The 16,115-nt window shown below is 47.5% G+C and overlaps 1 protein-coding gene across 37 annotated transcripts in view; it reads right to left on the bottom strand.

Moving 5' to 3' along the window:
* Nucleotides 1–16,115, bottom strand: part of Nrxn3 (neurexin 3) — a 1,549,271-nt gene that overhangs the window by 1,472,135 nt on the left and 61,021 nt on the right. For all 37 annotated transcript variants that reach the window (XR_013439170.1, XR_013439171.1, XM_078050614.1 and 34 more), the window contains exon 2: nt 10,383–11,773. Coding sequence is in view for 35 of the 37 variants with exons in the window: in XM_078050614.1 (XP_077906740.1) it covers nt 10,383–11,091 (709 nt within the window). In the remaining 2 variants the exon portion in view is untranslated. The remainder of the gene's footprint in view (nt 1–10,382; nt 11,774–16,115) is intronic.

Raw genomic sequence — 16,115 nt, 5'->3', positions numbered from 1 at the left:
CATTAAAATGTAGCCATTGGTTATATATTCTACATGAGGAAAAAATAGCTCCACTCTGCATTAATGCAGGACTGAAAATTCAACATCAGGCTAAGCAAACAGCAAAGTTTCCACAGCAACTAAAACCCCACCATCCTCTGCCTCCGCGGCAACTACCACGCGAGGGTGTGAGATGGTCACACCCATAACCCAGCACACGCATGGAAAAATGAGACCACAGATGAGCAGTGGTGGACTCTACGTACACTTCACTGCTTGAACTCCAAATGCTTTCTGTGGGCTTTTCTTTTAAAAGTAAGCTATTTTAAAATACTAAATGGGGAGTTCCATTTTCTTTGCTGCACTATAGCAGAAAAATGATGGCCAATGGAGAGATGGCCAAGAGCCAAGACTAGTCTCATCCCCTTTAGGGTGCAGGAGGGGATTTGCTTGGTGGGTTTCCAGTCTATGCCAGAGCAACATCTTCTAGCCCTGCCTAAGCCCTTTCCCTGAAAGACTTCTTCCAACAATGCCAAAAACATGGGGCACCCTGGGCAACCTGGCAGGGGAGGAAGCATTTCGGAATAGGGCTTATGCTTCCAAGGCCAGTTTCCAAGAGCAACTACTCAATACTGCTTCATCTCATGCCCTTATCTTTTTTTTTTTTTTTTAAATAGAACAACCCGCTAGGTTTTTTAGCAAAATCTTCATTTTCTGTTGGCATGTCTGACCTTGACTACCAGGTTGGGCTTGTCAAGCAAGTCCAATCCAATTCCCCTTTCCTCTACTCCAGTGCATTCCAGAACTTCTTGTCTTATTGTAAAATGATTTGGGATTCCCAGAGGGCTTCTTGGAATTTCAGAGATGCAAATCCTATCCAAGAAGGGAGGAAGATGGAGCATCTTAGGGGGGATGACATGAGGCACAGCAATAATGCCAGAGACGGGGTTAACCATGACTCCTTCACGCTGCAAGCTCCCCAGGAGCAAAATGACTGGAGTATGAATCACCTGCTTCCATCAAAATCTGTTCCCACAAAATCCATCCCACATTGTTTAGGATTAATCACAAGCAGTTAATTCTAAATAACTCAGTGGTATCTGTAGTGCTAGTGCAATATTAGAAAACTTATTATGAGTTTTACCTGGACACAGGGTTAATTTCTGCAAAGCATCATCCAGAAATATTAGGACCCACCCACCCATCCATCCCCCTCACCTACATGGCTCACTGTAAAGGTCAGTTTGCTTTAAATAGAATGAAGAACAAAGAAGTAGTAGTTGGGAAACAGACTTTGACCTGATAATAGGAAAGAGCCCCCTGATACCCAGCAGTGATCAGAGATACTTTAGGCTGCCTTGAAAAGCACCAAGTCGCTGGACAACCACCCAGTTGTCTGGGATTTTTTTTTTTTTTGTATGTGTGTGTGGGGCGGGGGATAGGAGGTGGGAGGGTGGTCTTACACAGAAGAAAAGTGAATAAGAAACAAGTAGTTAGAGCTAATGACCTTTAAAATCCTTCCTAAACTTGTCCTATGATTCTCGACAAGGTACCTTGGTTTTCAGAGCCATGCACAGGGCAAAGCCACAGCTAGAAGGCTATACAAATCTGTTAGCATCCTCTATGAAGGTCACAGGATCTGTGCTTCATCCCTCACAGATGACTTCTGCAGCCCAGAGTCCCTTCAAATTCCAGCATGTCTCTCTAAAACTAAGCAGAAACTCACAGAACCCCATGCTACGTGCCATTACCTCTGCCTAAACTCCAGCCTGCCTTTCCTGACCCAGGTGGAGTAAATAGGCTGTGGAAGGGTCCATCTCCCAGGGATCTCATGGGTCAGAGGCCCAATGCCCCACAAGCCTCCTCCTCCCTGGTCCCTTCGACCTCCATGACTAACCATGCAAGAAACAGGGCTCCATCAGGAGAGGGGAGAAATCAAACAAAATGAGATGGAAAGCAGAAGCCATGAGTGTTTGTTGACCTCTCAGTCTGCCCAGGCTTTTTCCCACTGTTTTGGTTCACAAATGAGTGATTTTGGCTTTGCTTTCCATCTTCTCTCTCCTCACAAGCAAAGGTCCTCATTTTTTATTCGACAGCAACTTACTAAATAAATAAGCTGAACACTCACTCACTGCACTCCTCTGCTCTTCTTCAGGGGCTGTAGGCAACACATTTCCAATCAGACCTGCAGGAGAGGTTAAGGACTGTGCATAATGCACCAGTGGAGGTAGGCGAGAGGCAAAAATGTCAGGAGAGGAGGGGATGAGGAGCATCTTATCGGAAAAAACTTGAAGGAAAAACTCCCAGAAACATTTCCATAGCTACAAAGATACCATACTTAAATAAGAACCTTTCAAACCAAAAGGATCCTAAAGGTATTCACAACTCAGAGACCCAGCAGCTCTCCATGGTCTACAGTTCATGTCCCCATCTTTCTCTACCTCCACCCCATTTAGGCTCCCATATACCTAACACACTGCAGGGTTTGTCCCCAAGAAAGTAGAAAGCATTCACCATTCCTAGGACTGGATGCAAATCAAGGCCTGTCGCAGAGGGCAGCTGGGTAGTCCAGCAGGATGACTCTGGGGTCAATATGTCTTTAAAACTACTGGTTCTTGGATTTATGAGAAAAGACAACTTTGGAAAATACATTGTTTAGGAACATTGTGAACAGCGATCAAGGTCTGAGAGCAAATATAGACAATGACACATTTAAAGGGGGGGGCATATGGCTTTTAAATAGGTCACCGGAAGATACCCATTTCTGGACAACAGTCATGACAACCCACCAGTGATGTTACTTCCCAAAGAGATCACACAGAGAGGCCTAGAAAGCTGTGCTTGTCCTTCTCCCCTGCCGGCCACAGCCTGTCACCCACAGCAACTCCCAGCCACCATGGGTCAAGCAAACCAAACATGGCCACTTCTGATGGGAAACCTCAGGGTGATGAGCGGAGGTATTTCTCTGTTTAAATACCAATTCATTCCTCTAAATCTTCAGCAAATGTTTCCCAACGTTTCTGCCTTTCCCCACTGGATATTTTCTGTGACTCCTCCCTCCCACCACATCTTCCAAAGTGAACTTCCTATGTGCTCCCCATAATCCCACACTCCCTAGCCACGACTCTTGCACCTCTGAGGGTTAAAGTCATGGCAATTGTGTCTGTGATGAAGGGTCATGGGTGGAGGGAATCACATCTACACCCGGATCATCATTGCTGTCACCAGAAAGCAATGTGTGAAGACAGAGGTGGATCCACAGGGTGGGGGCGGGGGGGTCCTTAAGAAACATCATATCACAAATGCATAATTAGGTACAGGGCCTTGGAAAGGGCCAGTGCCAGTGAGAATCCACAAAAGGGTTCGTTTCAGGGTGAATCCACCTCTGTTATCAGCTCATCCTCGCACACACGAAGGAAAAAAGAAGAAAAAAAACAGGGAACGAAGATTTGGTTTTGTTAGGTCTGAAGAGAAAGTAGCAAGAGAGCCAGAGAAAGCCTAGCGGACCCATTTGGGAGTCCATCTTTTACTACCAACCCTGAGTGAGATGCTGGGCATCTTCTGGTACCTGGGAAACCAAAGGTAAGTCTGAAGAGCCCCTCCCATCCAGCGATGCTCAGTGCACTGTAGCTGGGCTCCGACTGCCCCCGGGCCCCTGGGTCCAGTCCCCCGTCACTTCACTGCAAACCAGGGTCTTGAGGGTGGGAATGGAGTACTCATTCATTTTCATTTCCTCTCAACATCCTCTCTCACTCTGACCAGGAGGAGCAAGTCTCCTGAGACTGGCCAGCTGATAACCTCCTGCACCAGAGGTTTGACATTTCGCTTATCATCCACATCCAGGGAGGCAATGCTCCATTTCAGGATGGAGAGACACAGGGCCATTTGTGTTAATGAAGGGAACAAAAAGCAGCAGTAGATTGCCATGTTGGGGGTCTGAGCTTTAGAGTCCCAGAGATGCCTGCCCAACACGCAGCACCAAAGCTTGCCCTCGTGCCCCGTAACCACAACCAGGGCAGCGGCATTTTTTGGATCGGATCTGTCACCTCACCCATCCAGTGGGGTGGTAAAGCCTGCCGTACCTGCCATGCGGGGACCAGGCACTATGTCTGCAGGGTGAAGAGCTGTGAGTACAGCCTGTCACAACCATTGTCAGCTACCTCACGCTCTTGGGCAGGAGAAAAACAGCAGCAACGTGGCTTTTATACCCTCCTGAGATACACCTCCTTTTTCTTCTGCACCTTTCAAACTGGGCTAAAAGAAAAAGGTGTGATAGGGTAGCTCAAAGGGAAGCAGCAAATCTTCTGTGAAACCAAACAGTCCATTCTTACCTGAGACCAAGAGCCCAGAGTGAGAACCTGCTCTTTCCCAGAGACTACGCCCTCACTTTATTCGTTTCATCTCGCTCCAGGTCAAATTTCTTATGACCCCTACTTTACAGAGAGGCCAGATAACATAGTGGTTAAGAATGTAGACTCTCAGGCCGGGGTTGTGGCTCAGGGGTAGAGCGCTTGCCTAGCATGACTGAGGCACATGGTTTGATCCCCAGCACCATATAAAAATAAATGAATAAAATAAAGGTATTGTGTCTATCTACAACCAAAAAAATATTAAAAAAAAAAAAGAATGTAGACTCTCAAGACAGACTGCCCAGATAGAACTCCCAACTTTGCCTCTTCATAACTGTATGATCTTAGACAAGTTATTTCACCTCTGGTCCCTGCATTTCCTTATCTATAAAGTAATAGTGTGTCCAGAGTGGTTAAGGGTTACAAAGCTAATAAATGCAAAGCAGTTAGTATTGAGCAAATGCTGATTATTAGCTGCTGCCATTATTATTATCATTATCATGAATGAAGATACCAAAGCTTCAAAAACCTGCTTCAAAGACATGTAATCGGTGAGGTGGACACATTATTTTCCTACCAGCAGCCATACTCTGGGCCACTATGTTAAACTTAGTACAAGTTCCAAATTTCTCTGCTCCTCAGTTTCTTCATCTGCAAAATGGGGCTAGTTCATGATACTGACCTCATGAGAGTCTTGTGAGGACAAGATGAGTCAAAACACAAGCCTGCACTACGATGTTAGGCACCTGGTGGTAGTCAATAATGGTAACGGTGACAGTGACATCATTACTACTTTGTCCAAGGAAGGACACAGCCTTCAGAGCCCTGTCCCAAAGCCTCTCTCACTCCGGCTCATTTCTAGAGTCTCTCTGCTATAATCCACTGTAGAGCCACTGAGTACAGGGCATAGGAGGTGTGAGGAAGGGCAGGCTAGTCCCACCCCCCAGCACAGCTCATGGCCCAATTCTTCTGCCTTGTGAAGGAGGGAGAGGACTCAGCTGATGGGCAGCTGCCCCAGGAACTGGAAACCATCTTTCCAGGGCAGCCTGCAAAGGGAGATAGGGGCCTTGAAAATAATTAGCCCCCAGTGCTGGGTCCGGGGTAGCTCATTACCAAATGCAAATGCGAGTTCACCCCCCACTCCAAGGCTCCTGGCAAAAAGCCTGCCTGACCCTCCACCTTCCTGAATCTGGACCAGAGCGGTACCCACTGCCCACCCCCTTTGCAGCTCACAGCTGGTGTGCCGTCGTCGTGGAAGAGGCTGCGTTCGCCCCACTGAAGGGAGAACAAGGAAGAAGGGTCCTATTTCTTTAAAGAAGGCAGAGATGTTATAGGAGGGGGGAGATTAGAAAAATTGTTCTTCCCTCAGCAGTTAAAAGAGGGATAATTGGAGCAAGTGGCAGGCGGCTGTTCAGCATTTAGCATACAGCATACCCAGGAAATCTCACTTGGTAATCAGGAGGGGAGGAGGAAAAAGGAGCAATCAGACCCCTATTCAGGCTCCGTTTAGCGACAGCCCCTGCTGGCTGGCTGGGCTGGTGGAGAGCCGGGGCTGATCCCATCTAGAGTCTGAATGCTAGGCTAGGCAGGGAGCAGGTCCCTCCTTTGTGTACGTTTTAAGACCTTGCCTCTGTGCTACCTGCTCCATCCCAGGGAGAGGCATTCAGAAAGGAATTCTCCTTTCCCCTCTGATTACTCACCACTCCCCTGTGGTCCCCATCCATCCAAGGCCATTCACAGCTGACACAGATTAGGAACAATGCCATGTGACGATGTCAGCAGGGTGTGCAATGGGGAGAAAGGAGGGGACATGGCTGTTTTTACTCAAGTGCCCCCAACTGGGGCCATCACTGGTAACTCAACTACGTGTCTGATGTCTCTGGACCTCAGCAAATGCTCAGGGGTAAGCAGTCTCTGCTGGGTACATGCCATCCCATCCTCATTCTGGCTTTGAGAGATAGAGGGGAAGAGTCACTCCATTCTCAAAAAAAGAAAAGTAACTTATGTTCATTCTGAAGGCCACACAGAGGCATGAAGACATCAAACAACCTCAGTAGGATGTCAGCTTCAGGTAGCAAGAGGGATGGGGGATGGCCACTAGTGGGTATCTCACCATGGTGCCCTGGTAAAAGGCTCTGGTCCCTATGGACACCACCCTCCACTGTACCTCACCACAGGATCCTGACAACTGAAAACAATGGCTGAGACTCAAGACAAGCAGCTTCTGGTCTGGGCAGCTACCCAAGTCAGGAGGAGAAGGCAACAGACACGGAACCCACTTTGTCTTTGCCAGTGGAATAGGACACTTCACTAAATTTATCCCAAACTGCGGTCATACAAATGCTATGTGACACAGGTAGGCCCGTGTCATGAGGATCAGGAGCGGAGATGGACTCCTGGAGACTTCTCCATTGTTCCCTGGCTCTACTCTCTCCCTGCAACAGCCTGACTCTGTGTTAAATGGACTCTTCAGGGAAACTGGTACTGAAATTTATATACCTTGGCAGTGAATCAATGCTTCACAACCATAAGGGTGTTGAGAAATTCAATACATGCACATTCATAACGAAGAATGTTTTAAAAAAATAATCGAATTCAAACTCAATTCAAGTTAATGGCAAACCCTTTCCCATGAAGAGGTTGTTCCCTGAAGGAGCTGAGGCTACCCCTTCTCCAGCCTGGAGGCTACCATGACAGGAATAAGCTAAACAAAAAGCCATGTGAACATGCTGTGCTGTTGATTGACTATATTCCAAACCAGTTATGCATATTTTTAGAAATCATTTTGACTTTTCTACACTTCTGTCCTCCAAGATCCCTACTGGTTGCACACTGAAGTATTTTGTTTGTCAGGTAAAAATCTGGGACCTCTTCTCCGTCTATCCATCATGTGCCATAATGTTCAGTGTTACTATTAATTGGAGTGGGAGCCTTGGAATGAAGATTTCCCAAGGAAGCTGTGCAGAATTCAGTGGGTGGCCAGGACTAATAGGTGTGCCCACTGCACACCTAATGAAAGGGAACATACTGCATCCTTTAGCTCTTACCCTGGGCCCAGATCTCCCACAGCAATATCTTGTGTCTTCCCAATGGGGAATCAGCATAGCCCAAAGCACTACAGGAGATGGGTCCCTCTGTGCACTCTTCCTGGGGTGCATCATGGGGACATTTTGGAGCCATCAAGGCATGGAGAGCCAGACAGGCCACAGCAACATTCCAGGCATGTCACTAGCTAATGGACCATAAAGGGTGACTCCAACAGGTCCTGACCATGTCCGTGTGATGGGGCAAGAACCCTCTCAGCCCTCCCTGTTCTTGGAACTGCCAAAGCACCAAGACATTGAAAAATCTTCCATGCCAGGTGCAAGCCCTCACACCATCAAATGGCAGGGTCCAGACCGCAAGTTGGGATGATCAGGTACTTGATACATAAGATTCACCACTGGGGATACATCCTCTGGTTTCAGTTCTCTGCCTTGTGCAATTTAAGGGGGACAGGGATGGCTACCATCTCACTTCCCACTTCACCACATTATCCTTGGGAAAACGGGCAGGCATTTGCTTTGGCTATTTGTCTTGTTTTATGCAGAACTTCTTGACACCGAGCAGCTTCTATGATTTTGCCCTTAATATTTTACAGGTGAAATTTTTTGCTTCCTCTAAAAATTAACTATGTGTGGAGGCAGTGGGCATTTTCTAATCGCTGTGATGCGTTTTTGTGACTGATTAACTATTATGACAATTACTGGGATCATCAGGCTCCAAGTTATCAACAGTAAATTCTGTTTCTTCCCCCACCACCCATCCCTGCCTCAACCTTTGCACAGTTCTCTTCCAGGCTGGCCAAATGTTACCGTTAAACAGTTTATTTATTCCATGTATGCATCAGGAGAACAAATAATTAATGTTGTGTGTTTGCCTTCAACAAATAGAGTTATCAATCCATGGCCAAGATGTGATCTGAACCTTGTAGAAAGAACAATTATTAAAATACACATATTGAATTCAGCTATTTAACAATTACTGCACATGATCTCTTCTGAAGAAATTCCACTGGAGACTGGAAAACACACACATACAAAATAAATAAGAGAGAAAAGACAAATTGTATACATATACAACAGTATAGAGATTCTTTCTGCAGGAAAGTGCTGATCCAAACCTGCCCAGAGGAAATGAGTTCTTTTTAAACACACACACACAAAAAATGCAATCAGGGATAATCAGCAAGTTAACAACACACTTGCAAACACCCTGGTCCCTAGAAAGGAAGAATGCCAGCTTCCAATGCACATTCTGAGAACAAAACAGATCTTTGGGCAAATGAGAAAACAAGTGATCATGTCAGCGTCTGCAGGCAGAACTTTTTGCAGAGACAAGAAGCTCTGGAACACTGGTCAGCTCCAGAAGGCACCTGCTTGTGAAAAGCATCTCAATGATCACATTCCCCAAGTTATTTTTGTGGATTGGGGTTCTCTCTGCACCTCTTGCCCACCTTTACCCTGATGGGTTCAGTAAGTTGAACAGAAGCCCTAGAAGGACAATGTATCTGTCTGGCATCTTCCTCTTGGACAGCCCACTCTTAGAAAGGGAGATATGATGCCCAACCCCCATAGTACAGGAAAAAAAAAAAGTGAGCTTAGGGCACATTCCAGCAACAACCCAGGCATGACCTCCAAACGCAACTTCCAAGAAAACCTCCACGTGTCCTAGTATCCAGCATGTACCACCTGCAGAAGAAACTTTGATTTTTTTAAAATATTTTTAAATAGCTACTGGTAGCTAAAATTCATGTCAATCATAACTTGCTTTAGGATTTGGGCTGTTTCCGAAATGTTTAAGAAACCCTTGTAAACATAATCTTCATCAAAAACCCCAGGGCAGAGGGGACTTACCTGAATGAAGAGATCTTGAAAATTAGGAGCAAGTCACTCACCTGACCACACCCCCAACCTCCCTGTACCTTGTACCAGCTGGTTCTTACCCTTGATTGCATACTAGAGTCATGGGAAGATATAAAAGTTTATAGATGCTTGGATTTCTACCCCCCCTGGGAGTCTAAGCAAGCCTAGGTAGAGCCTGGATGTTTTTAAATTCTCCCAGGTGATCCTAAAGTGCAACCAAGGTTGGGGACCACTGCCTAGAACATGCTGCCACCTCCATGAAGAGACCAGCATCGGATGGCGACACAAAACGTCTCCAGAAGAATTCAAGGCTTAACCCAGGAAGGACAGGCGAAAGGCAAGTTCTTACCTCCTAGTCTCCCCAGATATATATCTGTCTGATCAGTTTCCACACACTTGGTCACCCTGATGGTCCCTCTTACCTAAATCTAAGTGGGTGGTGAGTCTAGGAATTTGCATTTTGAGCATTTGTCAAATTAAAGTCTGGGCCACTTCTCTCAGATCTGATTCCCAAAAGAATTTAGTGCATCAGGCAAGTGCAGCCTACCATCATACCTCCTACTCCCTGGGAAGTGGTAGTTGAACTTGAAGGGTGCTCCAAACTATGCTGGAGAAGCTTGCGGGGCTTAGTTAAACAAGGATCCAGTCAACCTCAGTGCCTGTCCGCACTGTTCTTGGAATGTGGATCATCCTCTGCACAGGCATTCCTTATGCTGGGGGTCCTAAGGAGGAAGTGATGGGGAATTTCCCATTTATCCCCAAGCACCCAAGTCTTAAAGGGGCATGAGGACAGAGACAGCCACTTTGCCAATTTCTATCTAATTTCTTGTTTGGTGTTGACCCTGCTCAACCATGCTGCAGCAGAAGGAGCCAAGCTGGAGAGGACTCTTCAGTCTTCTCCATGTAGCCCTTTGAGTTGAGTACACAGCCTCTGGTTGAGTGGCCAGGATTCTCCTCCAGCTGAGATCTGATAGATTTTTCCATTGAGAGCAAGCAAAGGATTTCCTCTGCCTCCTCAGGGCCCAATTCTCTTTGAACAGGCAGCTTAAGATGTGCTTGAACATAGAGCTCACTTCTACCATGCACCTGGGCCCTCACCCAATCCAGTGGGTGGGTCTCTATCAAGATTGGAGAGGGGAGAGGACCTTACCTTCTGAGCACAGCGTGCCACCATAGCCAGTAGTAGAACAGTCACAGGTGGGGTGGCCGTCCAGGAGGAAGCAGATCCCTCCATTTTCACAGGGACGCTCACCACAGGGTCCCTCGGCTTCCATCTGGACGCCCTGGCTCCCCAGAAGCCGAGGCTCCGAGTTGCCATATTTGAGATCCATGATTAATCCCTTGAAGCTGGGCATGGCCTGTACTCCATCAAGGGTCAGGGCAGAAGGCCGAATGTCAGCGGGGACTCCACCAAGGAACAAGTCACTGACCACATCCATGTGCGGCCGCTGGGGCTGCAGCTCCCCAGACTGGCCCTCGCCATCCAGCACCAGCACGGTGCGCAGGCGGTCGCGGCTCACCATGAGGAAGTGCCAGCTGCTGTCGTTCACCTGCTTGTTGGACAGCACGGCAGTCTCAGCGCAGTCCATGCTAAAGCGGAGCTGAACGCGGCCATCCACCAGGGAGAGGCAGAGGAAGTCACAGACGCCACCATCGTCCAGGTAGAGGAGCAGCCCCGTGGAGACGTTGGTCTTGAACTGGAAGCTCAGATCACTGCGCGTGCTGGCGTCCCAGCGGAGGTAGCGGGCCCACTGGTTGGGGAGGCCCATGAACTCCAGGCCCAAGCAGAGCCCCAGCAGGGACCCCAGCAGGATGCTGGCCTTGAGGGTGAAGAAAACTGAGTGGAGGGTGAAGCTCATCCTGGCTGCGGGCACAGAGCCCCAAGGAGCACAGGCCAGGAACCGGGGAAGGATCTCCCTTTGGTGGTGGAAGGGAGAGAGGCAGACAAGACAGAGTGGGAAGAGAGAACACACAGGAGGAAGGAGGCACACACACAAATATCAAGAGGGAGAAGCAGGAAGAAAGAGAACAAGACAGACGGTCCCAGATGGGCACGAGCAAGAAATCCAGTAAAGAGGCAGGAAAATAGACAGGGCAGCAGGAGAGAATGGCACTGGGTGGGGAAGGTGAGGACGAGTGTCTTTCTCCAAGACAAGATCTCAGCTATCCATGTGGATCCGGAGGCCTTGATTTGAGGAGGAGAAGGCGCGGTGTAGGAGGAAGCCTTCAGCAACGAGATCCTCCCAATGGACCCCGGAAAGCCCCAGCCAGGGAGGCCGGGGACAGGGCTGAGGTCAGCGGTGCCGTGATGGAGGAGGAGCAGGCAGCAACGTGAGCTGGGCGAAAGGTAGAAACGGGCCTAGGGCAGTCCTGAGGGTCTACCTCCTCAGCAGTGGCGGGCCGCAGGAAGGGAAGCAGAGAGAAGCTGAGTGCTCAGGCAGAGCCGGGCCCAGCGCAGGGCGCAAGCAGACTCAGGCGACATGGTGCCAGCCAGGGGCAGGCCTGCCCATAACCCACCTCCCAGGACTCCGGAGAAAAGACCTATGGAAGAAGGGGAGGGGGAGAAGAGAGAAGGAGAGGAGGGTTAGGACATGTGTTGTCGGAAAAGACTGCATCCTATTTCCCAGCTGAGTGAGGGCCAGGAGACAGGGACTCCTGTAGCAAGGAGGGCCTGGGTCTTCCCCAGCCCCGGGAGGACCCCAGCCCCACTCAGAAGGATGCACTAGGCTGCAAAAGTAGTATTAAACCCCAAAGCCATATCAGCACATTTTATAATATTCATACCACAGAGTCACATAGCCAAAATTTATCCCTAAGTGCTAACATTTCACACAGTCAAATACACATAATTTTCACTTATCCACCTATTAAAATACATCAATTTTTAAAGGTTTTTTTTTTTTTTTTTTTTTTTACTTTTTCAATTTGACAATCCACTGCTTGGGTGGGCCTAAGATAGATTCCTGCCCTTAAATTTTTGAAAGAAGTATTTCAAAAAATCAGTGCCCATGAATTAGAAGGTGAGCAGTAAGTATGACAAGCCTCATCTCTTTCTAAATATTAGAAAAGCTCTTACAGTGGAAAAAAAATGTGCTTTGAGGTTAAATAATGTAAAAGGCAAGAGTTTAATTTCTAGTTCCTGTAGTGTAGAACTTTGAGAAAATGTCTTTACTTATCTCAGATTCTATTTTTCACATTTGAAAGTGGAGAAGATTACAGCCTCTTTTCATGATTGAAGGGAGGATTAAATGAGGAGATATGGGACGATCCCAGCAAAAGACTTTATGCATAGTAGGTGATCAGTAAATGCTAGGCTTCCTTTTTTAATTTCTGGAATGGCAAGGGATGGAAAGAAGGTTGTGAGTGCATATCTGAGTAGGTGGGTGTGTGTATGTCAGTGGAGAGAGGGTACCACATGAAAACAAAATACTTTAAGAAATTATGAAAACTGAAGAATGGGTAACAACTGAATAGTCAAGAAATGCACAGACCTAGAGTATGTGATGTGTAGGATACAAGGATTAGAAACGCACCAGTACTCAGATGCGTTAGTGACTTGGTTTCTGAGGGCAGACACTGGCCCACCAAGCAGAAGTAGAGAGTTTTCTGTTCAGATAAAGCATTGTGTATGATTTCCAAGTTATTACTTGGCATGCTTGATAATTCACCCTGGTCTCCAGCAGTGTTTCATAATGATAACGCCAACAAAGCTGGTATTTGCCCATGCTTTGAAGAAGAAGATGCTGTCCCTTCCCCAGGAACAAACCAATCCCATCAACAAAAGCCTGGTTAAATCCATCATAAGGAAAGCCTTGGTTCTGTAGACTGGTTTATCCATGCAGTGTACCTGTGTCACAAGCATCTCTGGTGGCACAGGGATACTTAACTAGAACATGAACATAGGAGCATGCTGGCGCCAACCCCTATGCGCTTATGAAATCCCACTTCTAAGAGTTCAGAAAAGTTTACGGGGTTCATATCACTTTGGTAACATGAGATCAACTACTTAGGGGGATTTACACCATGGAAAGAGGCAAACACCACAAAACACGGTCTTTAAGAAGGTGAGGTATAAGGAAAGACCGAAAGAGGGCATGGGAATTAACCATATGAATGTCTAGGAAGAATGTTCCAGAAGTCATAGCCAGTCCAAAAGTTGAATCTGGAACAGGCTGGTGTATTTGAAGAACAGCCAGGAAGCTGGTGCTATTGGAGTGGAGTGAGTGGAAGGCAGGTTCACAGGGAAAGATCCGGAGAGGTGACATCTCTAAGCATGGGCTCATTGTGTTAGGCAAGGTATGCCAACCAAGTCAAAGGGCAACAGTCCAGGAAGGAGGAAACTCTCTCCAATTGTTCACAGAGCTCAAGTTCATTCCAGGCACTACTGCAGAATAAGACACCATTCTCATCCTTCAGGGTGTCGCAAAGTTGCGGGAGACCAGTATATTATAGATACACTAAAGCCCAGCTCTGGAACCAGACAGCTTGGCGGAGAGCAGTCTTGGGGGAAACAACTGCTTCACCAGGGGCTTGTCACAGGGGCTTGTCATGAACAGTAAAACAGAAGCTAACCAGCAACCCTGAGGCCTCCACATGACCCCACAGCAATCCTGGGCCCCCATGACCTCAAAGAACAAACCAGTACCTACTCAGTGGTCTGGGGAAACCCATGAATTTAGAACCATACTCTGCCCAGGAGCACTCCCCCATGGAAGAGGGTCATGGGAATTTACCCAGCCTGCTTTGGGGGGGCCACTCAATCCTGCCCAGGTGAACCTCCCCCTCAGACTCTCTCTCTTCCTCTCCAGCGCAGACCAACCTTGGAGACACAAGTGTTCCCCCAACCTGCCTCAGGAGGGATCAAAAAGGCTGACAGGAAAATCAAGCTCTCCTGCCCACAGATGACGGTGGATCTGTTTTCAGGAATGGGAGAATCTGAACTGGTCTAGCTAGACTTGACACCCTATGGTCTATCCACATTATTCCCCGCCCCCGCCCCAAACTTTAAATTTCTTTCTTGGATTGTGGGCACTTCCACAGTTTCCGGGAAACTTCCAATATGGCCAAAAGATTGAGACGATCCTACATTTAACTACCACAGGTCTCCGGCCAACTCCCCAACAGTCATTCTTCAGCCTTCTTTAGCCATCCAGTGGGGCATGCCAGGCTCAAGAAATGGGACACTGGGAGGCAGAGATCCTTCTTCACCCTTGCAGCCAACTTCCACCCTCTCTTGAGCCACAGAGGGGCACAAGAAGTCATGGGTGCAGGTGGTTTGCCCCAGAGCCCCCACGGAGGGCCCCCGACTGGTGCAGAAACTCAAAACACTTATCTGTTGTGTGGGAATCGAGCAAGAGAGGGAAAGTGAGTGACATTATCTAATTGCCAACTAATTTACATAATTATGGATCAGCACACTCTTTATATGGGGTGAACATCTTTGCAAATGTCTCACAATCCGGCTGCTCAGGAGGCAGGGGGGGCGCCTCACACAACTCTGACATGTGGGCCATTTGCCACCAGGATGGCTCAGAAGATCTGGCTGCCATTTGCCCTCCCCAGCCCCTCCTTCCAGTTTCTTTTCTCCCTTTTCGAACTGCCATGGAGTTTTAGCTGAGCTTCACATAGACTCAAGATCTCGAGTCAGGGCTGTATCTAGAGCCAGGAATGGCTGGGAAGGCCTGGGCTTGCCAGTTCTCCCTCTAGAATCTTCTTGTCGGCTTCCCTCTTCTGCTCCTCAGCAGGACTGAAAAAGCCCTCTCATGACCCTATTGGTTTGGCCACCCTTCATCCCACTTGGCAGGTAAATGATAACCTCAGTCTGTGTCACTCAGGTGAGGTCATCCCAATCACAGGTGACATGGCCCAATTTAGCCAATGAGAACACTCCACTCTCCTGGTCACAGTGATTTGTCTGGGGATAGATGAGACTTGACCCAAACTGAATCAAATTGGGACTTTTCCTGGATTTATTGGGAGAAGGGCCTTCTTTCTTTTCATCATGTCATCATATTATGAGAGGAAGGTCCGGACTTGATGACAAGCACAACAGCTACTAGAGGAGAAGATCTAGTCTAGGAATGAAGACAACAAAGAAGAAATAAGAGCCGAGAGATGGCTAGAGAGAGATTCCTAGAGATGTGGCCCTAACACAGATCCAGCCACGACAGAAGCCCAGTGAATTCTAAGACTTTCTTTACATGTGCCAAACTTCATTTTTTAAAAATTTGTTCTAATTAGTCAAACATGACCAAAACTCTTGATTTTTTAAGCAAATTTGAGTTGGGTTTTGACCAAGAATCCTGACTGATGTACTCCTAATTTTGGACCATCAAAAGTTTTGTCACTGAGAAGTCAATAAAAGCTTTCATCACCTAGGGCCCCATCCGTATCTGGAAGAACTCTCTGAAACCTGAGATTCATGTCCTGCCCACCCAATTACCAAAGCATGATGTACCCACTTGTCCCCATACTTGGGCAAAGACATAGGATATGAGCATCTCTCTCTCTCTCTCTTTCTCTCTCTCTGTCTGTCTTCGAAGTAAATGGAGGCTTGCTCTTACATAACAGCCTCAGAAATTTGCTCATTCTCCCAAACTATACCCCTCCTGACGCCACACCACACTCAACTCTTTCCACCTTAGTACATCTGTCAAGGTGCAACCGGAGGCAGTAAGAGAAGTCAAGGCATGAGCTCTCCCAAGATTGAAAGGAGTGCAGGGATGTGAGGAATTCTGTGGGCTTTGGACAGTCTCCCATTACTGTAAGTATTTAACTCTGGGCTATTGAGTTTTTAATTGTTCCTCCAAAAAGAGAGAGGGAATGATCATATCTATCTTTTAGGGGAATTTTGAACTTTATTAAATGTAAGGAGGTATAGAGG

The sequence above is a fragment of the Ictidomys tridecemlineatus genome, chromosome 5 (assembly GCF_052094955.1).
Source record: "Ictidomys tridecemlineatus isolate mIctTri1 chromosome 5, mIctTri1.hap1, whole genome shotgun sequence".
Lineage (NCBI taxonomy): Eukaryota > Metazoa > Chordata > Mammalia > Rodentia > Sciuridae > Ictidomys > Ictidomys tridecemlineatus.
The sequence above is the reverse complement of the archived record's forward strand: the minus strand, read 5'-3'. Positions and strand labels throughout refer to the sequence as shown.